At 47.3% G+C, this 25,342-nt stretch overlaps 1 protein-coding gene across 5 annotated transcripts in view; it reads left to right on the forward strand.

Moving 5' to 3' along the window:
• Positions 1-25,046, forward strand: part of LOC138453032 (E3 ubiquitin-protein ligase RNF19A-like) — a 342,960-nt gene extending 317,914 nt beyond the window's left edge. For all 5 annotated transcript variants that reach the window (XM_069605457.1, XM_069605456.1, XM_069605455.1 and 2 more), the window contains 4 exons: positions 4,833-4,947; positions 17,288-17,425; positions 17,754-17,943; positions 23,329-25,046. In XM_069605457.1, the coding sequence (XP_069461558.1) occupies positions 4,833-4,947; positions 17,288-17,425; positions 17,754-17,943; positions 23,329-23,521 (636 nt within the window). In that variant the 3' untranslated portion in view covers positions 23,522-25,046. The remainder of the gene's footprint in view (positions 1-4,832; positions 4,948-17,287; positions 17,426-17,753; positions 17,944-23,328) is intronic.
• The last annotated feature ends 296 nt before the right edge of the window (positions 25,047-25,342 follow it).

Genomic DNA, 25,342 nt, shown 5'->3' on the forward strand with positions numbered 1-25,342 from the left:
AATTCTCAGGCTTCAGGATGAACATAGGGAAGTCAATGATCTTCCCCTTTGCCCCAGACGCAGACAGGGACCTCACGGAGCTGTCCACCCTGGGGTTCCAAATTCGCACCGAAGGGATTAAATGCCTGGGGATCAACATCGTCCGCCCCCACGAAGATCTGAGCCAGGCAAGTTACCCCCCGCTGTTTGACAACTTATTTAAAGATATGGAGACATGGGGTAAGGGGCAAATCTCGTGGATGGGAAGGATAAACGCTGTAAAGATGAACCTTCTCCCCAGGGTCCTGTACGTTTTCCAGATGCTCCCTTTGGAAGCCCCGGACGCACTTCGTAAAGAAGCCAAAAAACGTATAACGAGATTCATATGGCAAGGCCAGAGACCCAGAATAGGTTACGAAACACCATCACCCTCCCCAAGGATAGAGGGGGGGGGGTCGGCCTCAAAGACTTACGAACTTACCACAGAGCAGCCCAGCTCAGAACCCTGGCCCCCCACCTCAGAGAGGACCCCAACAAACAATGGGTCTTTCTCGAAAACTCCCTCCTGAGCCCGGTCGCAGTGGGTGAGTGGTTATGGGTCCCGATGAAAAAGCTGCCAAGGAGAATCAGGGATCACCCAATACTAGTAACAATGTGGAAGTCGTTGGAGGGTAAGGGACACGGTGAGAAGGTGACCACTTGGCCCTCCCCCATGAGTCACATCTGGTCCACACCAGTTTTAGAGGAAATCCCAGGCCATGAACACTATCAGCCCTGGTTTGACGCGGGCCTATGCAGAGTTGGTCAGTTGGTCAGGGAGGAGTCGTTTATAAGCATCCAGGAGCTAGAAGAATCCTTGGGAATAGGTAGGCTCTCCCCACTCCTCTACCTGAGACTCAAGGGAATCCTAATGAAACCAAAACTAAAGCCCAAATTACAAAGAAAACTCACCCCAGTTGAAAAAATCTTAGATACCCATGTAGAAATGAGAAGCCTCATCTCACTCCTTTACTCTGCCTTTTTAACCCACCGGGAGGGAACCACCAAAAGCCTCAGGGGAAATGGGAAAGAGACTTGGGTTGTAGGATCGGAGACGGTCTCTGGGGGCGACTCTGTAGTAGATAATTTAAGACCGCGATCTCCTGCCAATACAAAACCCATGCTGTCAAACTCCTGCACAGATGGCAGTATGACCCGATCACACTTTCTAGGATGTTCCCAGACGTAATCCCCCTTTGCTGGCACGGGTGTGGTGAAAGGGCAAACTATTGGCACATGTGGTGGACATGCGGGAAGGTCCAAACTTACTGGGCCGAAGTCCTTAGCTGGCTGAAAGAGGCGGGAGAAGGTGTGCTCCCACTGGACCCGATATTGATACTGTTTGGCCTGCAGCATAAGTTTGACCACTGGGAAAAATTACCGGACCTCCCGCTCTCCCTACTGTTGGCAGCCAGAGCGGCCCGCACTAGAACGTGGAAGAGGCCCGCCCTCCCCTCGAAGAAAGAATGGGTGATGATTGCCAAAGACATATTCCTAATGGAAAGACTCGCTGCGGCTTTACATGGTTCAAGTACCAAATAGAGACAGACTGGCTGCAATTTCAAGGGGTGTTTGGCAATACATAGGCCACGTCCTGAGACCCTCAAGCGTCCTTGGCCCGGCCCAAAAACAAGCCCCGACATGGAACGAATGGCCTTGGAACCTGGAAAGCCGGTCGACCACTGGCGGAGAAAACCCGGATTGACGCTGCCCTATGCCGCATCATTTCTATAAGTAGACAGCAGCGCTCGAGATACTGTGTGGGGTGGGTGGGAGTGGGCGGGGGGAACAAACGCAGGGAATAATGGCTTATAGTTTGATTTGTTGAGGGCAATTGCCCAAATCTTGTAATTTGCGTACCTATGCTGTTGTTTTCCAAAAATCAATAAAAATTGAATAAAAAAAAAAAATACATTTTAAGAAATTGTACAGGGTTGAGATACAAAGGTTATATTAAGTTTTTATTATTGGTAATCAATTTCCATAACTGTGTCATGGAAACACGTTTTATGTAATTTTGTCAAAAAGACTTTATCGAATTCGATTTCATCGAAATATTTTTTTGTGGTAGATTTTTCTGCAAACCTGTATGAGGGGGGAGACCCCCGCAGTCACCCCCAAAAACCCACTACATTATTCACCTAAACCCACCCCCCACCTATATTTGCGGCAACATTCGCTAAAATAAACTCAATGAAATCGAATTCGACTAAATCAGCTGCGGCAAAACCTCCCTATCCCATGGAAACGGATATGACGAATGAAAGGTGTGTCGCATCGAGGTGCACCGCAAATCCAAGCCTAGCCCGGGCCAACACTCTTGACTAGCACTTTTGAATTTTGTCTTGCTTTAATGTGCGACGTTGCGAAGAAAGCCTCCAACACAATCAAAATGTCTGCAGTGGCCATCTTCTGGAAATGCTGTTCCTCGTTTAAGCCGGCTTGCTCTCATTTCCTACAGATATTATGTTATATTACTGGGATTTAAACTGGCACCACAAACAGGAAGTCATATTCTAAGGACTGCAAGACAAACAGACAATAACCATCCCACTCTATAGCGCTAGGGCCCTTCAGGACGTACCACCAAACACATCAGACTGTATGAAAAATGACCATGTATTTATTCATTTACATTTTGATTAAGCGCTACACACCCATGGGCCTCGGAGCGCATAAGAGTCAAAGAAGAGTGGACAAAAGAAAGTATTAGAGAAGACTGATTAAGCCATACCCCAATTGTTACCCTTGGGTTTGGCGCGCCATACAAAATTAATAAAGAAACAAACAAAACAATAAGATTATGCTAGACAAGAAGATACACTGCTACCAAACAGTGGGATAATACCTCTGTGTCTTGAATAGAATTTGAGATTTCTTATGTTGGAGTATGAGACGCTGGCGAACAAATACATCCTTGAGTTCTGACATGGAATCAAATGGTTCTGTGGACCGAGGTACAGCATAGGAAAAGGTGCTTGCATAACTCTTGTTATGGCACTAAAGGGTTATTTTAGTACTTTTGGGTGTCTGATTTGCTCTCCCTATACCCGGCAACGGGCCTAGAGAAGGGCCTCGAATTTCCATTGTCTAGCCTTCTCTAGACCCGCACAGGGAGATGGTGAGGCCTGTTTGACATTTCGAGAAGCAGTTGTATTTCTATGTTAGCCTGTGCGCATTATTGTATACAGCTTTTGCATAATTCGTTTCTTCAATAATTTTCAAATGCACACTTATTAGTGAATAAACTCATTGGTTTTAATTCACTGGTTTCAGTGTATTCATATACGTCATTTATAACAATTTTGTGCTGTTCATATACTTAATTTATAACAATTCTGTGCCAACGTAACTCCGCTAGGAGGCACGTGCATGTGTTTCGCCCTTCCTTAGGCTTTTTCATGGCACTAGTACAGTGGTTTAGTACATCGTGTGTATAGATTAATGCCTACAGGCTAACATAGAAACCCAACTGCTTACCTAAACCTACAGACCGGTCGGTGGATACCGGTCTCTATGTAGCCCTGCAGCCACAGACCGCCACGTAGCTTGGATTAGTCAGAAATGGAATAAGCCACTACAAACTAAGAAGGGGATAGAGCGCTCCAACTAATATTATTCACCAACCTCAAAGAAAACTGTTTGACATCTCTGCAGACATTGTCATTGGTAAATTATTATGCACATTGCGCTCATTGGCACCCAAATCGAATGTGTGCCTTGTAGTCAATAGCGCAGCCCTATTTTTAAACAATTTCTCATTTAGACCTTGTTCTTTGTGTGCCTTAGCGTTGAGTTCGTCCTCCGCTACCTAAGGGTGAGCCAAAGACATTTTTGGTCCACGTCTGATTGCGAGCATCTCGAATGAGTGTTGCAACAGCGTGTTTAGTAACAAGCCACCCCCTCCCGCTTGACTTTTGCATTTCGTTTCTCACCGGCTGTAAAACTGAAAAATGATAGGTGCTGTGCAGTCAAACTCTGGCGCCGCTGTGGGGGAACCAACCCAGGTAAGGATTTAAAATGTCACGGTGCAGGAGAAATCAGAAGATGTAAAGGATCGAGTTATTCCCAGAGGAGAAGGTCCCATCTCTCCTAGTGATATATATTTCAACCGCCTGCACTTTGCAAAAGCAGATTTTCCAATAAACTTGGAAGCAGGGACCGCAACTGGACAAGGACTTACAGAGAAAAAGGGCAATCTTATTTATTTTTTATTTTTTATTGAACTTGATTTAATTGTAAAAAAAACAATTTTGACAAGTATACAACAGGATTTGTTAAACACATATGTCCTAACCCATTTAATGGGCGATCTTAAGAAAACTGGGCTGGACCATTAGAGTAAAGGGGAACAGAAGGTATGTGGAGTGCCCAACTCGCGTTACCAATACTGCCAATAAAATGCAATCATAGTATTTGAAATTCTTCTGTAACGTCGGCTGTCTTTACTTTCCAACGGTAATATAATCGAAGGGGGGTCATACAAGAAGAGACAACTTGTCACACTCACAAGAAGTTGCGAAATACACAATTTCACATTGCAGGAAGTCCTCGGCAAAGCACTCCTTCCTGTCTCTATATGTGTCTGCTTGCGCAGAGCGTGGCAAAGCGTGCCATAGGAATAGTGCAGGGCTTACTGCCGGCCAGTCCGAGCCCTGAGTACATGATACAATGCCTGCGTGTTTAGAGACTAACTGATTGGCTGTCGATTGCCCCTGCCAGTCTTGGCATATTGTCACTATGAAACTAGTGCCTCTCGGTCTCCTTTGGGAACATTGTAACCGGTGTGTAACTGTTTTTACCCCTCCCTGCAGGTGTTCAGCAGAAGCAGGAAAGGGAACCTGTCCGGGTGCAAACAGTGCCTGTCCGTGGCCAGCGGTGTGCTCCTGTCCGTCTTCATCTCGCCGGTGATTGCTGCAGTGACAGTGGGTAAGCCAAGCGCCTTGGACACCTTCAGTACACATGCACGAAATATTCTTGAAATTCCTGTGGGAGTGGTGGAGAGGAGGAGTGTTCAGGTGCTCTTAATCCTTGTATTTTGTATAACCTTGGCCTTGCATGACCTTTTGCAACAGTTCAGGTGGTACCAGGGTGCATGGGCGTATGATGGCATGAAGGAAATCCACTTGCCAGGGACTTCCTTGGTTTAGACAGTCTTGGGGTGAATGCATTCCATTGGACAGCCTGGCACATGCCAGGGCATCTCTAGGGCAGGGTAAGTTTAAGCAGTATCTACCGCACAACCAGCAGGGGGCACAAGAATACCCCTACAGGGAGCCGGGATTGCCATTGGAGGACGGCGGCTGATGCGGAATAGTATGCAGGGCTCAAGTCGAGCGTACACGCAGGTGGACAGAGTGCCACACACTTTAATTCAGAAGTCCCCCCACTTTCTTCAGAGGGAACCTTGGTATGCTAATTTCTGGTGACACCACATTCAATTGGTATGTTCCCCCCTTTTTTTAGGACTTGACCCCTGATAGTGTCGAGTGGACTATGTAAACAATCTAGCTATGTTCAGGTCCATCCTGAAAGACGCGGTGGAGGGGAGTCCATCAGGCGTTTCAGAAAACTAACCAGCCCATAAACACCAGTGCGTACCATGTTGCTGTGCTGGAAACTCCATGTAGACCTACCATGCCCAGAAGGTGGACACAATCCGATCATACCTATCCTGGCCAGAACACATGCCATGTATATGTTAGAGATACCAAGGACACATAGACGAGCCTGGCCTTTCTGGGGTGCTCGCCGGTGCTACGTGTTGGTCAGAAATGGCAAAGATTGGCCATCTTTACTCACAACACTCTCCAACAGAAATCTATCTAAGTTTGTCAACTAGACAAGAGATTGTGAAGGGGCTATCCATGCTGTACATAGGGTCTTCCCTATGCACTGCATACCTCTGATTTCAGAAGAGAAATTGCCATTCACACAGATGTGTATAGCACTGGCTTAAGGTTCCCTAAAGTTGATGAGTCGGGGAGGGCAAACTAGCAACTCTCATTAGGCGATGGTCATTTATCTGGCATTGGAATTGGAGTAAAATTGGGCCTGAATGTTTATTTATTTATTTATTTATTATAAGGCGCCGACACACCAAGCCAAGCCAACATAAACAAGACTGCTTACCAGGGGAGTTGCTAGGTCTGGAAAAGACCCGTGGCTAAGCTGATGTCGGAGCTGTAGGGACTTGGGGCTTTCTGGCCTTTTGGCTGTAGCTCCTTAGATTCTATCCGGGGCTACAACCAAAAGATCAGGGGCTATAGCCCCCTGAGCCCCCCCCTAGCAACGCCCCTGCTGCTTACACTCATCTGGGCAGTGAAGAAGCTCAGCTCGTACATTTTGGTGCTCACCTCATTGTCCAGATGTGGCAAAAGGCCTTCATTGTCGTGGTACTGAAGGGGAGCGTTCAAAAGCTATTCAGACGGTCCATCATGCCGCATAGATTGTAGAAGGCAGGTGCTCGCCATCCAGGCCACAGCATGAGATTTCATGTGGATTGCATCTGCTGCTGGTCCAACGCAACCCCTTTGGCCTTTTACAGGCATTCCGAAAATCCAGCATTTAATAACCTCTAAAACAAGGGTCTGCAATATATGGCTCTCCAGATCTTTTGGACTACAACTCTCATGATCCCACATCATTGACTACTCTGGCTAGGGCTGATGGGAGTAGTAGTCCAAAACATCTGGAGATCCAAAGGTTGCAGACCCTGCTCTAAGACATAGGGGGTCCTTACGAGTAAGCTGGTCTGGGGAAAAATGCAGGTAAAAGAGGCGGTACTACTGGCTCCGGCACAGTTCCTGGACCGGCTTACTCCGAGTCTGCCGGTAGGGGCAGTAAACTACCGGCAGGCCTGACACTGAAGCACCGTTAACAGTGCCGGTGCTTGGACTCCATTGGAATGGAAATGTAACTTTCTGCTGGAACCCATAATATCCCGGTATCACCGCGATATCGGGTGTCGGAAACGGTAAGGTGAGTTTGCCGGTGAGCCGCCAGGTTGTCACCAGCAAACCCGTAATGAGGTCAATAGGCTCTCTATATCACAATGGCTCTTTCCCAATTGGTGTTTTGTAGCTCCTTGATTACCTGCTTACGGAAGGACTGGTTAGGTTAAAGATAACTGACTTATATTTATAAGAAAGGTTGTTTTATACTGTTTAACCCCTTTTCCTCCCCACTTTCCATTTTACTATTGCTCTGCTTCACCGATAACTGTTATTAGTTTGAAGTGTTAGGTAGTGGCCCTTCGGAAATACCTAATGTGCATATATGTGCGTATTTAAGTGTAGTGTATAGTATTCTTATGTTTTACCTGCATGTGTTTTGGCATATTAAATAGAGTATGTATACACAAATGTGAGGTCCTCTTTTCCTTGGCTATCTGTAAGCGTTATTATTTGTAACGGAATCTGCCTTATTGCTCAGCCTACGCTACCCAGGGAGAGTTTGGTAAGAACATGTGTGAAAACCCTCACCACAGTGGTGGTTCTGAAAATCCACTTTAACAATTGGTAGCCAGCAGTGGTATACAGGTGCGTCGGACTCAATAAGGCATCGCAGAGTGGTCATCTTATAGATCATAATACATTGCACTAAATGTTGAGATCCTATATATGTAACAGCCTGTAGCCATGTGAATGTGCAAATCTTAAGAACACATTTGATCAGTTGAAATAACTTTGAATTGCTACAGGATTAGATTTCTCAGGAAACGTACCTGATCTCATCCAGTCATTACTGCAGTGTGGAATGTGGCTCCTCCTTTGATGGCGAGAGTGACGCTGATGCAGGGCCCCGTACTAGTGGCTCTTAAGACCCCTGAATTATGGCTGCTCCTTCCCCCAGCATTCCCATCTCTACCTCTTGAGTGTGGGGAGAGGAAAAGCTGGAACTACAAAAGCTTGAGATGAGACTCAAGTTCACCCAAGTAGATGCTTGTACGGTTGATTATGAGACGGGGAGAGAACTTTGTGTAGGCCCAGGGACTGGCAGTGACCGAAACGGGTAGAGAATAACAGTTCAAATTAAGGAGACTTGAAGCTGATATGGTTAAAGCAATTGGTAATAGGGGTTCCACTGGGAACACTGGTACGGGTTGAGGATCCGCTTTCCAGCCAAGGTTCCTCAAGGATGTGCTGGGGGCTTATGGTGTGAAGGAAGACATCACTCAATGGATTCCTGTATTTGAGTTTGCCTGTGAGGTCCAGGATGTGGGTCCTTCATTTTCTGATTGAAAAGATTTTACAAAAATGAGCAAGGCTCAAAACTTGTCTGTGTCAGTGGGAGGGAGACGATGGTCATAAAGTAACTACGTTTGAGGGCCTGATTACTTTGGTCATGCTGGAACATATTTTCTGATTCTTGTTCCTCTGAGCTGACGCAGCATTTGGCTGACTCCATGGTGTTTGAGCAAAAGGCATTGGCAGCGGCTTGTCACTTGGGTATTCCGCATGGACACAGGGACCTCACAGACAGCACAGGAAGGAAACAGGCAGAACAGCAATGCGGGTGGCTCTCCTGACAGAAAGTAGCCCCACTAAATCATAAGGGCGGTGGTTAAACCCCATAGTGGCCATAGATAGGGTAGTGTACATTTAAAGTGAATAAAGTTGAATATCTGGGTCATGAGGTGTCAATACATGATGTGAAACCAAAAAGTCGTATGTTGGGTGCCATAAAAGAAGTGGAAAGTCCAAAATCAAAAGGGGAACTAGGTTCATTTCTTGGGATGATAGAATTTGACCCGAAATGTATAACAAATTATGCTGACAAAGTCGTTGAAATGAGGACGTTACTAAGAAATTGATTTGGCACGACCTTTGGCCAATTTCGATACCCATAGTGTGAGTGTTGTAACAGTAGATGCCAGCGGCAATGGCATTGGTGCTGTACTGTCGCAGATGAAAAATTCGGAAGGGGAGGAGATAATTGCTCATGCCTCAAGAGGTTTGAGCGGACCAGAAAAGAATGATTCTGTTCTAGAAAATGAGGCACTGGCATGCCATTGGGCCCTTGACTTCATATTGAGAACGGATCACAAGCCACTCAAAGTTATATTTGAGTGTAAGGGGTTGGATGAAGTGTCTTGGCAGGTGGCGAGTTGGGTCGCAAGATTACAAAGCCACAGATTTGAAATGCAGGTAATACCAGGTAAAGATAATGGGCCTCATTACGAGTTTGGCGATAGCCATGGAGCTATGAGCGCCATGGCTTCCGCCAAACCGGGCTCCTTTACCGGGTTCCCAGAATGGGGAATTACCGGGCAATTCCGAGTTCGGAGGGCCCAGTAATTCCTCCCTCTGGGAACCCGGGCCGGACCTTCGCCATTCCCATCTGAGCCCCCATAGGGCTCAATGGGAATGGGAGGGGGAGCTAACAACGGGCCGATTACGACCGGCCCGTTGTTAGCTCCCTCTTCCCCTCGCGGGACCCGGTAATGACGCCTGGTTTTACCAGGCGTCCTTACCGGGTCCCGCGAGGGGACCTAGTAATTTCACGGAACAGGTTTAACGGGTCCGCCTTCATTAGCGGAGCCCGTTAACCCGTTCCGCGAAGGTTGTAATGAGGCCCAATGTGTTGGCCGATTGTTTGTCTAGGTTGGCTGAGAGCAATAAATAGTGTAGACAAGGGGTCAACAATGATGAGGTATCTGAAATGGTTTTTGTGAATCACGAAGGGATTGTGAGTAAGGAGGAGTGGATAGAAGGCATGAGTAAGGAAAGGGCTCTCATGAATGTCAAGGCACAAGGAGTGGCCCAAAAAGGTGGAGCTACAACAAGGTGAGAAGGCGCTTTGGGAGGTGTGTGAAGAATTGAGCGTGGTTGGTGGTATTTTATTTCGGTGGTAAAGGGCACTTTACAGTGTGTTTGTGATTGTCAATCGGTGTGTGGTTCCTCACACGATACGATCTCGAAGTGTCATTAATTCTGGCCTTGTGAACAGTATGCACACGTTGCAGGCACTCGATTCAAGCCGAGCCCTGTAGAGACATGAAGCGTGCAACGTTTTGGTAATACCGACTACGTTTTTCATCAAAACGAGACTATGATATTAGAATTCACTAATTTATATGAGAATTTGGGAGGGACCTACCTGAGCAGCCTCCCTAATCTTGTTCGAATCTCCACGGTCACAGCACCCTGCGTTCCAGTCTCTCAACTATCGCATCGAAATGTGTCCATCTATATATTCAAGGTAACACACGAGGCATCTGTTTTGTCTCCCGTCTGTTCACAATGCACAATTTGGCAGCCATCTTGGGAAGTCAAAACATGCACATAGCTCTGTACTGGGTGCTTAGAAGAAATACAGGCTACACATGATATATATAAAACAAATGTTGATGCAAAAGAGGCAAACACTTGATTTTTCAATAAAATAACAAAAGCTTACTTGTAATTGATACCCAAAATGGATACAGAGCATCTATATCAGATCATCAACTCCTCTCGTTACACATGTTAAATCAGGGGCATTTAACACTTAGGGGGTTATTACGAGTACAGCGATAGGGGGTTAATGGCACCGGTAAGGATGCCGGTGCCGTTAACCCCCTACTGCTGCATTCCGAGGTCCCTAGCGGGTCCCACTAGGGCCGGCTGGTCTTACCAGCCGCCCTTAGCGGGACCCATTAAGGGACCATGGAGCTAAGAATGGGCCCGCTATTTGCGGGCCCGTTATTAGCGGGCCCGTTATTAGCTCCTTCCCCATTCCCATTAAGCCCTATGGGGGCTCGAATGGGAATGGGGAATGGTTTTCGAAATGGGGATTTACCGGGTCCTCAAGGGTCGTAATGTCCCGCTAAGTCCCCATTCCGACACCAGGGACCCGGACACAGGTTTGGAGGCCGCCATGGTGCTGTTAGCACCATGGCGGCCTCCAAACTCTTAATGACCCCCTTAGTCTGTGTTTCTGAATCTCTCCTTAGACACTACTGTGCCAATCAAAGTTTTCATTAATTCCTATTTGTTTATTTATTTATTAATTTATAATGCACCGGCAGCCCACATCGGAGCAGACATAGGGCCTCATTACACGGTAGGTGGTAAGGGTTTACCGGTACCGGTAAGGGCACTGGTACCGGTAAACCCTGACCACCTTACTACGAGGTCCCTTTGCGGGACCCGACCTTAACGGCTGGTGCAGACCAGCCGTTAAAGTTGGGACCCGCAAGGGGACATTGGTGCTAATTACGGTACCGCAATTTGCGGTGCCGTAATTATCTCCTTCTCCATTCCCATTGAGCCCTATGGGGCAAAAATGGGAATAGGGAAGGGCCATGGAGGAAGGGGGAATTACCGCCCCGCCAACCTTGGAATGGGGTGGTAATTCCCCTTTCCTCCATGGTGGTACCGGTATGGTACCGGCGGCAACCATGGTGCTAATAGCACCATGGTTTACCGCCTACCGTGTAATGAGGCCCATAGACACAAGACAAACAACTAAAAACATGAGAGGAAACCAGAAGAAAAGATGAGACAAACGTGAAATCGGATAAAGAGAGAGGAATTGATTTAGTTAAAAAGTGTAGTTTTCAACATTTTCCTGAAACGTAAGAGGTTAATTTCTTGTCTTAAGTTCCCAGGCAGGGAGTTCCACAACTGGGCAGTGCGGAATGGGAACGTTTTGCCCCATACCCCATCCCCCTTCTACGTTTAAACGCGGGGCAGGCGACCAGGGCCTGGTCCGCTGAGCGCAGTCATCTACCTGGAGAGTAGTGAGTTACTGCTGTTTTAAGGTAGGAGGGAGCATTGCCATGCATGCAGCGGTGAACAATGGTGCATGATCTTAAGTTAATGCGGTTCTGTATGAACATCCAGTGCAGGTCTTTCCTGTGTTTAGAGATATGCTCCTTCCACGGAATCCTTTTAATGATTCATACAGCATCATTTTGTATCCACTGACATCTCTTTATACGGATAGTGCTGGCGCAGAGGAGTAGCGCATTCCAGTAATCCAGCCTTGGTAGAACGACTGCGCGGACCATAATAGCCACATTCGCCTCTGATAGGAAGTGTTGAATGTTCCTAATGAGATGAAGGTAGTGGTTACAGTTTCTGCTGATCATTTTGACATGTTCGTCTGCATTTAAGGAGGCTTCAAGAGTGACTGGGCGGGTATCAGGGATTTGTTTATGGTGAAGGCATCATAATGCGTGCTAAGCTTGCTCCTGGCTTGTGCGGAGCCGAAGATGAGAAAATCTGTTTCCCCTCCGTTTATACACATCCAGTTCTCAACCATCCAGGATTCGACCAGGTTGTAGACCGATAGAAGGGTGGATGAGTCTTCTGAATGGTTCCCACTAAGTTCCATGACCAGTTGAGTATCATCTGCCTAGTAAGTGAAATAGATACCCAGGCTCTCTAATAAGACACAGAGTGGCTGGATATACATATTAAACAGCACGGGCGAAAGGCTGGCTCCCTGAGGCACGCCGCAAGGGATGGTAGTAGGAGGAGAGAGAGAGTCTCCCCAGTGTATTCTGGATAAATGGTTGGTCAAAAAAGATGAGAACCATTCAATGGCTCCACTAGAGCAAATTCCTCTGGTTTCAAGTGTTTGTAGGAGGAGGTGGTGGTCAAGCAAATTAAACACTACTGAGAGATCCAAGAGGATGAACAAACCTGATTTGTCCCTCTCTGTGATCCCATGCATATGAGTTTGCAAATCTAATAAGGTCGTTTCAGTGCTATGGGCAGGCCTGAAACCGGATTGGCCTCCATGTAAGATGTTGTTGGACTCCACATGATTTTGATGGCTGTTAGTCAAAAATATAAGGTGCATTTCCTCTCTTGTGAGCCTTTTTTTCTGACTTCTTGTCATTTCCTACATGCATTTTTCTCAGCACTGAGCATTTGAGTTCTCCATAGCTATGCCCAGCCAAGACGCAATGCCCCACCAGGGGGCAGTAAGTGTACTGTTCCTGATGCAGCTCTTATGCTCACCAATACGAACTTGGACATTACATTCCGTCTTCCCAATGTAGATCTTTCTACAGGGCCCCCACACCACATAGATAACACAAGTTGTGTTACAGTTGGTGAAACTTTGTTCACGGCGGTGACACCCTGCACTATAATAAGGCACCCCACCCCAAAATGAAAGCGACTCCAGCTCTCTTTAAACAAACCCCTTCAAGGGAAAGCATTTGTATGTACTAGGCACTGGTAGGTTTCATTGCAACATTGGCAAAACTTTCTAATATCAGGTAAGTCCCATGAATGAAATGTTGCAAGATCACTGCTTTTCAACTGGAGATTGTTTCAGGGGGGGAAAAAAGGTCAGCGAGGCCTTGTCTCCAAGCAAAACAATGTTGCATTCTTTGCAAGCACCCACAGTAAACCAAAGCGTATCCACTATGGTTTCAATATTAAATTCACACGTCGTGAAAACCTGAGAGCTCAGCACACTGCAAGCAGAAAAGGGTGGGGGGGGGGGGTCACAGAGCGGTGATTGGCATGGAAGATGGTGGACAGGCCCGTTATCGACTTGCTCCTACCCAATAAGCGCAAAGCAGCCCAAGGTGCACTTAAAGACAACAACTTATCCCAGCCTGACTGTAAGTACCAGTCACAGGTGCAGATCCTCACTGAAAGTCCAGGCCAGGGGGAGGAGGGACAACTGTAAAAAAGCACTGAGCCTCAGTTGCTGGGTGTGGGGAGCAGGAGGCTTGCATTTGGAAAGGGCTGGAGAGTGTTGAAAGGAGCTGGAGAGACAGTATAGGCTGGGAAGATCAGAGATTGAGAGTGAACAGGAGGCGGCAGTGTGATTAAGGACATGAAGTAGAGGTACTAACAACAGAGACACGAGTTGGCAGGAATTAAGGGGCGTAAGGTGTAAGTGGCAAGATCAGAGACTGAGGGCCTCATTACGAGGTGGGCGGAATGGGTTTAACGGCACCTGTAATGGTGCTGGTGCCAGTAAACCCATTGCGTCCTATTACGAAGTTCCCTCCGGGACCCGCTCTGAACGTCTGGTTATTAACGGGCCTGTTATTAGCTCCCTCCCCATTCCCATTCCCATTAAGTCCTATGGGGGCTCAAATGGGAATGGGTTTTTTCAATGAGGAATTACCTGGTCCTCCAAGGTTGGAATGACCCGGTAATTCCTCATTCAAGGGACCCGGACCCGAGTTTGGAAGCAGCCATGCCCTTATGAAGAGCATGGCTGCCTCCAAACTCGTAATGAGGCCCTGAGAGTGGACAGAAGGGGGTACTGGGCGTTAAGAAGATAAAGGAGGTAGTACTATCAGATGTACAGACCAAGGAGGAAAGGATAACTTCGGGAACTCAGATGATGTGGAAAGGAAGGTGGTAAATGATTGGGTGAATGATTAGGTGGTGAAAACCAGGGGCCCAGAGCAGGTGAGAGTATAAGCGGCCGGAGTGACACTGAAGAGGTAACATCAGGGGAAACGTGTAGTACTGAGGAGATGACTTGACTTGTAGGTGGTAGACGGAACACCCCAGGGAGGCTAAGGATGAGCAGGGAGTTTCCCGATGAGAAGGAGGTAAAGGAGAGGCTATGTAGGTAATTAGAACTGGAAGGCTCCCGCAGGCCAGGATGGTGAGAGGAGGAATGGGACTGTGACAGCGAGACTACAGTGAGATCAGAGAGGGAAGAGGAGAGGAATACATGAGGAGCACTCCTCACCCTAGGCACCCCTCTCTAGCTCTCCCTGCCAGCTACAACCTCTGACCTGTCTGGTCACAGAACTTTGAAGACTAGAACCAGTCCTGTGGGACAGACCCCCGAAAGCCAGCAACTAGTTCAGATTGAAGGAAAGGCTACAGGACACCCTTAAGCCTGCACCCTTAGAGGCCTAACTTGCTACATTTGTCAGGCGAGACATTTTGGTTTGGAGAATACAATTCTAATTATTCTTTCCTTTGAGAAGATCACAGTTTTGCATGTAAATTGTCCCCTACTTGTACAACGTCCCCTAATAAAATGATAGAGTGGCATTAGCTGGTCTGGGCATCCTTCCTGATCCCAGGTATTCTATGTTGCAATTTAGTATTGACCTACTGTCACATAACAGCCACATATCAGGAACTGTACGGTCTAAGAAGCTTGGGTTAACCAACTCTTATTTTGGGATCATGACGCAGAATGTGTCAAAACACTAACGCACATTGATCTGAAGCAGCTTAACGCTCAGCCTTTGTGTGTCTCAGGTTTTCCTCTCCCGGGATGGGGCTCTAGGAGGCAGTCTTTTTGTTCAGCCCTTCACTCATGACTTTTTTCCAGTGGTCACAGTACCTTCTTGAAGGTAGTACATCAGAAAAAGTCTGAAAAAGGAAAGCCCATCACACAGTCTCATTCCTGGGCTTTGAAGTTGTGAACACCCTCTTAGTAACTCGAACCAGGTCCGATCACGGTCTGCAGGAACCATTGTGTCTCTGTGAGGTGTAAGAATGAAAGCTCCTTAATATCACCAACCTTCAACTCTTCTACCAACTCTTTCCTTGTCTCCAGCTCTTTCTCGGCCCTCTTCTCTTAGAAAACCTCACTGTATGCTCTCTTCACTCGCCAATCTCCTGATATCCTGTTCCTCAAGCTCTGCTTGCTGTCCGTCTTCTGCAAACTCAACCATCGACTGACTGGGATCCTGGTCTTATATAGTGGACCAACCACTCTGTTGTGTCTTGGTCTGCTGCTGCTGTCCCTGGTTCCTGCTTCTCCTGAATAGCTGTGTGTCTGGAATGTGGTGTGAGCCTGAGGGAGTGAGAATGCTGTGGTCCAGAGATTCCATGAGTGTCAGTTGACATAGAAGAAAGACTGAAGAGAGATGGGGTCTGATGGATGTTTCTTTAATGTACCTACCTACCTGTAATCCCTGTGGTCCCTGATGTGTCTGCATAAGTAAAGGACTTACCTTGTCACCTGACTCCTGGTCATCCTTTCTACAAGGCGCATCACTTCACACTCCCACTGGGCTGGTCCCTGTGTGAGCGTCTGAACCTGTGTTCTCTGGGAAGCGTCTTCTTTTCATTGATTGGGTCTCGTGTCACATGGACTGAAACTGACACATCTTTTAGGCCTGGTTGCAATCTTGAAATTATTTGTGAATGAAACTGTAGACTGTGGGAGGGAACCCAAGCCCTTTGACCCGTTCTGGGATGTGATATACTTTGCAATCAGTTTGGGGTATTCAATGGTTTTCCCTGGCCCGAGTAAGTGTTTGGGGCATAATATGTTATGAAGTACACAGACCGCAAGAGGTTTGTGAAGTGTGGGAGGTTTGCGGGGCATGCTGGGTTTGTGGGTGTTTGTCAGGAACCCGGCAAACACGTTGGCAGGCTTTGGGGGAAGTTAGATTGGGCCTCATGCATGAAGGCCCCGATGGGAATTTTTGGTTCTTGCTAGTGGGAGCTTTGTGCTCTCTCACCGGTGAAGTGAACCTGCAACATAGATTCATGTGATGATCCCCTGCCATGTCAAAAGGGCCAGGGCAGAGGACCTACCCACACTACCTCAGACTCCTAGTTTTCGTTCTTTCGCTCTTCCTGTGCCATACAGTATAATGCGTTAAACGCTATTGGCCATAATGTCCACTGTATTGCTCTGTACATAAATCCATTGTTTTTGTACAATGTAAACCCTGACTCACCCCCAGGACCCCCCCAAAAAAGAATATGTTCATCAAGGTGTATTAAGAGAGTAAAAATTAAACCTTAGCCTCTTACCTTTCTTCTGTTCATAAAGGTCTCTCCCCCACCTAGGATCACGCCTGCTTAAAACCCTGACCAACAGCTCTCATGTAACAGGACTTTATTTCTTGTACCAAGCACAGCCTGTCAGTTACACATGAACACATAGAGCACAACCTCAAGCTGACAATGATGACAAGTCATATCAGGTCACTTTGTCGCTGTGTAGAAGCCGCCGGTCAAAGGCGCTGCTGGTGGCATTCCCTTTCACTTGCTTAGGGGCTTGTGATTCGATGGTGGTGGAGGGAGGGGTAACACGGCTAGAGGGCAGAGTCTCCTGTAAAAAACAAGAACACAAGTAAGGTGGGTGGCAATGGAAATTGCCAGCAGCATTGTGATCTTGAACCAAGTAGACATTACTACATTCCCTCTGAAGTCATCACCCGCCCTATTTCCTAACCACGTTGTATGGTTATTAAAGACCAACATGTCATTCAGATTAGGTTACCAGGACAGCCCCAGTTGTGGAAGACCCCCGTGTGGTCTGGCTTTTAGATGAACCTTGTTTTTTTAATACCTCTAATGGAATATTCTGGTTTGTGTTTTAGGTGTTGGGGTGCCCCTGATGCTCACCTATGTCTACGGTGTTGTGACACTCTCCATCTGCCGGAGCAGGTGGCGGTGCCGAGGAAACCGCGGAAACTCAGGGGACCTGGGCATGATGGAACTGGACAACCTCACAAAGTGTACGTATATTGCGAACGTCCTGCTGCCTCTGCTGCCTCCTTCTTCGTTAGGGTGCCTTGGGCCTGTAGCTGCCGTTTAAACCACCCGGCCACTGCTCTCCCTCAGCCATTGCATAGCAAGGCAATGCTGTCCATCTTTTAAACATAAGATATCGTGTGGATTTAAGGCTTAACATGTCAACGAAGTGTGTCCCACATATAGAATTATTTTGGAAAAAATAAAACTGTAGAGGCAATAACTTACTATATGACTCTCTTCCTTCACACTTCCCACTACAACGTGTTCCGTGGTTGGAATCAATCCAATATGTTAATTCATGTTTTGCAGTGAATGAGCTCTGGGCCGTGCTCCCAAACTCTGTCGTTGGTGAGACCAGCTCTCTGGAAGCTGTCTCCTTACACAGCACCAGACGCAGTCATTGGGACCGAAGAACCAGGAAAGAGCAGGACAGCCAGTCAGCAAGCACCGTCGCGCTAGCGGGCAGTATGCTGAGCGAAACGCAGGACCCATCCTACAGGTGAGTTTAGTGGCATGTGGAGGCTAAGTGCACGCCGAGCTGGGGCGAGATACACTAATGCTTAATGAGACTTCAGTCAAACATAACTATTCTAGCAGTGAGGGCCCATGTTCCTCCAAGTTAGTATAGACAGACAGAAACAGACAGATGGAGAGAGCGGACGATAAAGGGAGGAAAAGGTAGCAGACTTTTCCATAGATTTCCCGAAAGATTTTGTTATCACTTGGGAGATGTTGCGGATCAGGACTGGACCTAGTAGACACTCATATAGGGGTTGTCCACTAATCAAGCCAACCGGTGTATGTACCTGGAGGGCAGGAATATCAGGTACCCAATACCTGTAGGTGATCCCCACATGTTATGCCATGCTGTTGCCAAAACAATGTCTTATTCTTGGGCAGGAGACATTGGCAGAAGGATAAAGAGAGTAAAGAGTGGCCAACTAACCCAACCCAATGTTCAAAAGTTCACCAGAAGGTGTGTGACCAAAGCCAGGTCTTTAGAGACTCTCAGAAGGCCAGCAGGTTAGAACGCAGACTCATGACTCGTTTAGGGGTTGTCCATTAATCAAGCCAACTGGTGTATGTACTTGGAGGGCAGGAATATCAGGTGCCCAATACCAAATTCTGTAGGTGATACCCACATGTTATGCCATGCTCTTGCCAGAACAATGTCATCTTCTTGAGCAGGAGACATTGGCAGAGGGATAAACAGAGTAAAGAGTGGCCACCTAACCCAACACAAAGTTCAAAAGATCAGCAGAAGGTGTGTCCAAAGCCAGGTCTTTAAAGACTTGCAGATGGCCAGCAGGTTAGAAAGCGGACTCTGATTTAAAAGCAATCAACAAGGCAACGGAGGGACCGGCATACAATGTCATCAATTTGCAAGATCGACTGAACCACTGGGACCTCAAGACCCAGGACCTCTTGACCTCTCGGCCTCTCAGATATTCTGAGTCTCCTGTACTCACCAGCTTGGAGGCTAGATAGCTTGGGGTAAGGGCATGGATGGGTCTATGTGCCATACAACTTGGTTTTGAACTGTATGCGAGCCCAAGAGAGAGGCAACAGTTTTCCTGAAGTATGGTTGTAATATGGTCTAAATTCCTACCGCCAACCACCAACCTGGCCACAGCATGAAATACTGCCTTTAGAGGGGAATGTGTGACCTGTGGAAGACCAATAAGGACAGAGTTTCCCAAATCAATCTAATAAATGTCCAAAGCCGAAACCAATGGGTTTTTAACGTTAACAAATGGCTGCACCTTTGTTCCTCTAAAGGCAGTCTGTGACATGTTGGGCATCACTGCTAGATGGCACCGCCAGTATTACTATGTGTCATGTGAGTACTGATGCCCGAGGATACTCCACACTGCCAACACACCATCCAGTACATACATGTATAGATAAAAATAAAACATGGGAAACAGGATCGACCCCTGCAGTATCACATAGGGCATGGGAAGGGGATCTGAGAAGAATTAGCCCACCCGAAACTGTGTCTTTTTAGCCAGGAAGGGTTGTAACTAGTTGAGAACTCACGGTACCGGTCCAATTGATCGCAGACACTTCACTGCAATTGTTGAAATGGCCGTTTAGTTGTATTTGGTGCTGGGTTATTTTAGGGGCTGTGCTGGGTTAAGGTGCATTTTGTTTTGGGGTAATAGGAGGGTGGGAGACAGGTGAGTGGGGGCATAGGAGGGGAGTATGGCAGACCTGCCCCTCATAAAACAAAATTATACAAAAAATGCAACAGAAACACAAATGCAATCAGATGTCCCTGTTCCAACTCTGCCACGTAAACCCATTGAATGGTGAAGGATATGAAGGGGTACCCCATGGTTCACTGTGTCAAATGCCCCTGAGAGATCCAGCAGCATTACCATGCTTCCCAACTCCCAGAATCATGCTTGCAGTAGACATCATCCAAAGCCTGGGGAGTTGCTGTCTCTGTGCTGTCTCTAGGGCAGAATCTAGATTGACATGGGACCAAGAGGTGTATATTTAACACAAATCAGTTAAATGTAGTCAAAGCTACACATTCCAAGAATGCCAACAAAAGGTGGAGGGCTGTGGCCAGCAGTAATTGTATAAAGAGTCAGAATCAAGAGAAGGTTTCAGGATCAGAAGAATTTCATGGCCAAGTTTTGAGAGTCAGGAAAACAGCGTTAATGTCGAAGACAGATTCCTGGCCATTTATGATGTAACTGATTGACGTCAACGTAGGCCATACATTTGTTGGATTCTTGATTAGAATACCAGGTTCTAGATGTTTTGATAGACAACCCCAATAAAGCAGAGAGAGATTTAACTTAGGAATGTTTTTTATCACAGAGACTTCTGGAAGGTCCTCGGCAATCAGTTGACCAGTTGCTGGTCTATATTGATAACTTATGCAAAACAGATCAGAGATCAGGGCCTGTTCCATAAACATACTTGAAGCAAAGTCCATCCCTAAGCTCAAAATGATTTTTAGTCATGTATACTATCCTTTCATGGTAAGATACTGTTGAGAAGCAAATAGATAAGTTGTCAACAGAACCAGAAACAGCTTTGACGTCATGTTTTTTCCACTTTTGCTTGGCCCCATTTGAAAACTGAATCATTGTGGAAGGCAAATTCAGTATGATTTGAAAAATATCAACCAGAAAAGTATATAGAGACCAGAGGTTACAACGTGTCCGGATTAATAAATCCCAAATCTACCCTCTGAAATGAGTAGCCGTCATGACGCAGTGGACCGGCTTCATAGACAATAAAAACTGGCCCAGCGAAAAGAAACATGGACAGGATTCATTTGCCCAGTAAATGTTACAAACGCCTTCAATAAAGAGAGTTGAAGCTCTTTACTGAGCGATGAAGGCAAAGCTCATTCATTTCTCTGGCAAAGCAGCAGGACTCCTGATAGGACGATAGCCGACGTGGACATACCATGATTTTGAGCCAAAGAAGGTCATCTTTGGCAACACATTTCAAGTTGGTGGGTGGCGTAATTGACACTTGCAGAAACAAGGGGGGTCCTGGGAGTGTCTCTCTGCCGGCCTATATACTGGGTTAGAGTCTCAACCAGAGTCTTTAGCTCACCATCCTTTCACAGAAGAGAAATTTCCACCACATATCAGTCTTTGTCCTGCCCAAGGGCATTCCAGCACCGAAATGCCTGGCAATTCTCCTCTGAATAAGAGTACTAACAGCAACCCCAGACACGTGTTTCGGCCTGGTTGGGCCTCGTCAGTGAGCTGTGCCTCTCGAAGACCAGTGAGCAAGGGTTCCACGTCTGGATTACCCTAGTAACTTCAACACAAGATGAAAAATAGTGATACAAAGGTGCAGTGCCCCACAGCCCCCACTTTACTGAAACATTGGAACCAATCAGTAAGTAACACATCGAGAATATATGCAACTGGGTCTCTGGTGGACGCCAACTTGACCTTTGAGTGACAAGCAGCAGCAGAGACAGAAGGAGCATTCACTGAAATCCTTAAAGATGACAAACTGGTGCCAATTAATAGTGCCAACGTATAGGGATGAGGTTTTCATGCTTAACTGTGTCACATAAACCCCCCCCACCACCCCTTCCTTGGGTGGGTGAATGTAATTCTTATTGAACAAGCGTTCAGTGAAGGTTCATGCGGGGCTCCACATTTGCACTCCGCCGTTGGCTAGTGATAATTGACTCTTGGAGAGTAAGAAATGGTGTGCTGTGTGTATGTGTAGAATTGAGATCGGAGCGACTTTCTAGGGCTGGCTAGTCGCTGGCAACTTGAAATGTTTCTCCCCTGGTTGAAGGTTATCAGTGACTGAAGAAAGAAGACACAGGGCCTCATGACGAGGCGGGCGGAATGGGTTTAACGGCACCGGTAATGGTGCTGGTGTCGTTAAACCCATTGCGTCCTATTACGAGGTTCCCTCGCGGGACCCGCTCTGGATGTCTGGTCAGACCAGACGTCCTTTGCGGGTCCCACGAGGGGACCAGGGAGCTAATAACGGGCCGGTTATTAACGGGCCCGTTGTTAACTCCCTCCCCATTCCCATTGAGCCCTATGGGGGCTCGAATGGGAATGGGGATGGGTATTTTGAATGAGGAATTACCGGGTCCTCCAAGGTTGAAATGGCCTGGTAATTCCTCATTCAAGGAACCCAGATCCGGACCCGAGTTTGGAGGCAGCCATGCCCTTATTAAGGGCATGGCTGCCTCCAAACTCGTAATGAGGCCCTCAGTCTATTAGTAGATGCCACTAGCACCTAAGAGGCTCCAAACTAGACTCTTATGCCATGCCCTTCACAAGACACCCAAGGACCAGGGCACATTGGCAGATAGATTGCCCGGGCAGGATTAAATGACAAGCTGTGATTGTCTGGGCAGTGCCCATTGGCAAGCATTTATTGGCTGGCGGAACACATTGATAGGCTTGTATTACATGGACAGTACACTATAGACTCGGATTGCTTGGGCGCGGTGCAGTGACAGACATAGTTTGCCTGTGCATGACACAATGGCAAGCAGAGATGCCTTGGGCAGCATAAATGACAGGCTGAGATTGCCTGGGTAGTGCCCATTGGCAAGAAGCTATTTCCTGTGAAGGACACCTTGACAGAGATTGCCCAGGCCAAAATAATTGACTGGCTGAGATTGCACAGGCAACACAAATTAGCATCTCAATATGACATGGGCAGGACATGCTTATAAACAGAGATTGATTGCGTAGGGAACTGTGGCAGACAGAGTTTGCCAGGGCAGGACACATTGAAGATCCCAGACCGCCTGTAAAGAGTACATTGACACATGGAAAGGCTGAGATCGTCTTGGGTTAGGCACATCGACAGGCAGAGAATTCTTGGCTAGGACACATTGGCAGTCTTGGATTGTTCGGGTAGACCGCATTGACATTGATTATCTGGGCACCACACATAGGCAGAAAGGGTGGCCTGGCAGTGATTGAACGGGCAGGACACATTGAAAGGCTAAGATCGCTGGCCTAGGGCAGACCCATATTGTGTGGGAAGCACATAGTGGTAGAGCCTGTGTCGGCAAGAAACATGGTAAGGGGGATATTGCCTGGCCAGTATATGTTGGCAGACACTTACCATCCGAGTAGGATTCATTGGCAGCCACATATTGCCAGGCAGGACACACTGGTAGATAGAGACTTCCCTGGCAGATGTGCGGGCTATATTGGCAACCACATATTGTCTGTCAGGACCCATTGGCAGAGAGATTATTCCTGGGCATGACATGTTGGCAACCAGATATTGCCTGCTTGGAACAGATTGCAGACACGGATGGCCTTCCTGGGCAGTATATAACTCGGTGCACTCGCACACATTGATCTGAAGCTTCTTCCCTCACAGAGTGACTAACAGTTCCCTTTGTTGTCTTTTTCAGGGAAGGTGTGAATTTTGAGGTGGAGGTGGAGATCGAGACGCACCCCAGGACCACTCGCGAACAGAGCCTGGGCAGTGTGATATCCGTCCAGAGCTTCTCAGGCGAGTCGCTGGCGTGCTCGCGGGAGCAGCTGTGCCTCAGCAGCGATGCCACCAGCAAGGGCACTGCGGCGGAAACCCACAGTATGGTCTAGCAGGAAGTGCTAGAGGCAGCACCAGGTGCCTGTAGACTCGTTACACAGAGAGCCTTCTCCAGAGACCCAGGAGCATGTGCCGTGATCTCTTCTGGGAGTTAGGGATCAAATATTTTAGATTCGCTGGAGCCCATCTCGCCCTGTCATGGTCATGAGGATGATGACTTGAATGACACATGCCTGTTTCAGATAACACAGGCCCAACATGCAGAACTTGTATAAGAGCAGACTCGCTATTGGCGGAGAACCCTGGGCCTCACTGCTACGAAGCTTCTACACTTTGGCTACGAACTCCATAGAGGTTCCTTACAATATCTCCTTTCATGGCGTACTATGGCTGCTCACTGCACTAGGCACGTATCTACTGCTAGGGCAGGTGGTCCACTGTAAGATGGCCAGCCCAATAGTGCACAGCCTTCTCTGGCACGTGCTTCAGTCGGTCTTGTGGAGAGGTATCCTCACATGGTCAGGAGAGTTGGCCAAGTGCCTACATTGCCAGCGTGGAGACTTGGGTTTTAATACTGGTTAACCCACTTGATCATATTGCGTGAACCTCAGTTCTGCTATCGGAAAAATGTGAAAAGTCTCCAAAACAGGCTTAATGGTATAGCGCTATGTAAACAAGGGAACATAGAAATGTATATTTAGTTTACAGAGGATACAAATCTACATATTTTAGCCTATGGAAAGGAAAGAACGTAAAGTGATGGGAAAACAATGAGCAGTGAGTATTCTAGAGGGAAAAGATGAGAAGGTAGTGATTGAAAGGAGAAGGTGTGAGATGGACAGAACTGGTGTGGGGACAATGAGAAGGGGACAGGGCAAGAAGGCAGGAGGGGTATTGTAGGATGGATTGGGCAGAACACAGACTTGATGAAATGAAGCTGGGGAGTGTTACTAAAGGGAGGAAGGAGAAGCCAGAGAGCAAAGACTTGATGAAATGAAGCTGGGGAGTGATCCCATTGAGTAGGAACTAAAGAGAAATAAAGGGAGGAAGGAGAAGCTTGAGAGCAAAGACTTGGTGAAATGAAGCTGGGGAGTGATCCCATTTAGTAGGAACTAAAGGGAGGCAGGGAAAGCCAGAGAGCAAAGACTTGATGAAATGAAGCTGGGGAGTGATCCCATTGAGTAGGAACGAAAGGGAGGAAGGAGAAGCCAGAGAGGAAAGACTTGATGAAATGAAGCTGGGGAGTGATCCCATTGAGTAGGAACTAAAGAGAGGAAGGAGAAGCCAGAGAGGAAAGACTTGATGAAATGAAGCTGGGGAGTGATCCCATTGAGTAGGAACGAAAGGGAGGAAGGAGAAGCCAGAGAAGAAAGACTTGATGAAATGAAGCTGGGGAGTGATCCCATTGAGTAGGAACTAAAGAGAGCTAAAGGGGGGGAAGGAGAAGCAAGAGAGCAAAGCAAGTAGAAGAGGGCGCGTGGAAGTGAAGGAAGGGCAACACAATTATTATGTGGGGTGATGCCTGCAGTCAGTAGAAACTGAAATAGAAACGATAATAAGAATAATAAAATACATAAACTTGTGAGGACATCAAGATGGATGTAGACTCAATAGAAAAAGGAGAAAAAACAGTACCAAAGAGAACAGGGCAAAGAAGAAGGAACAGTGAAATGAAAGCAATTCTCCAAATGGCTGATGCAAAGCGTGTAGCGCAGACAGAGCAGGAAGAAGGGAGGTGTGGAACAGGCATGGCTCTAGGACCTGAGGAACTACCATGGAAGCGGGATGGCTCCCTTTGGTCGCGCCGCACTGAGCAACGACTGATGGGGTCTACCCTGCAGGTGATGGGAGTGTTCCATCAGTAGCACTCAGCC

Source organism: Ambystoma mexicanum, chromosome 4p (genome assembly GCF_040938575.1).
Source record: "Ambystoma mexicanum isolate Mex_15411 chromosome 4p, UKY_AmexF1_1, whole genome shotgun sequence".
In the NCBI taxonomy this organism is placed as follows: domain Eukaryota; kingdom Metazoa; phylum Chordata; class Amphibia; order Caudata; family Ambystomatidae; genus Ambystoma; species Ambystoma mexicanum.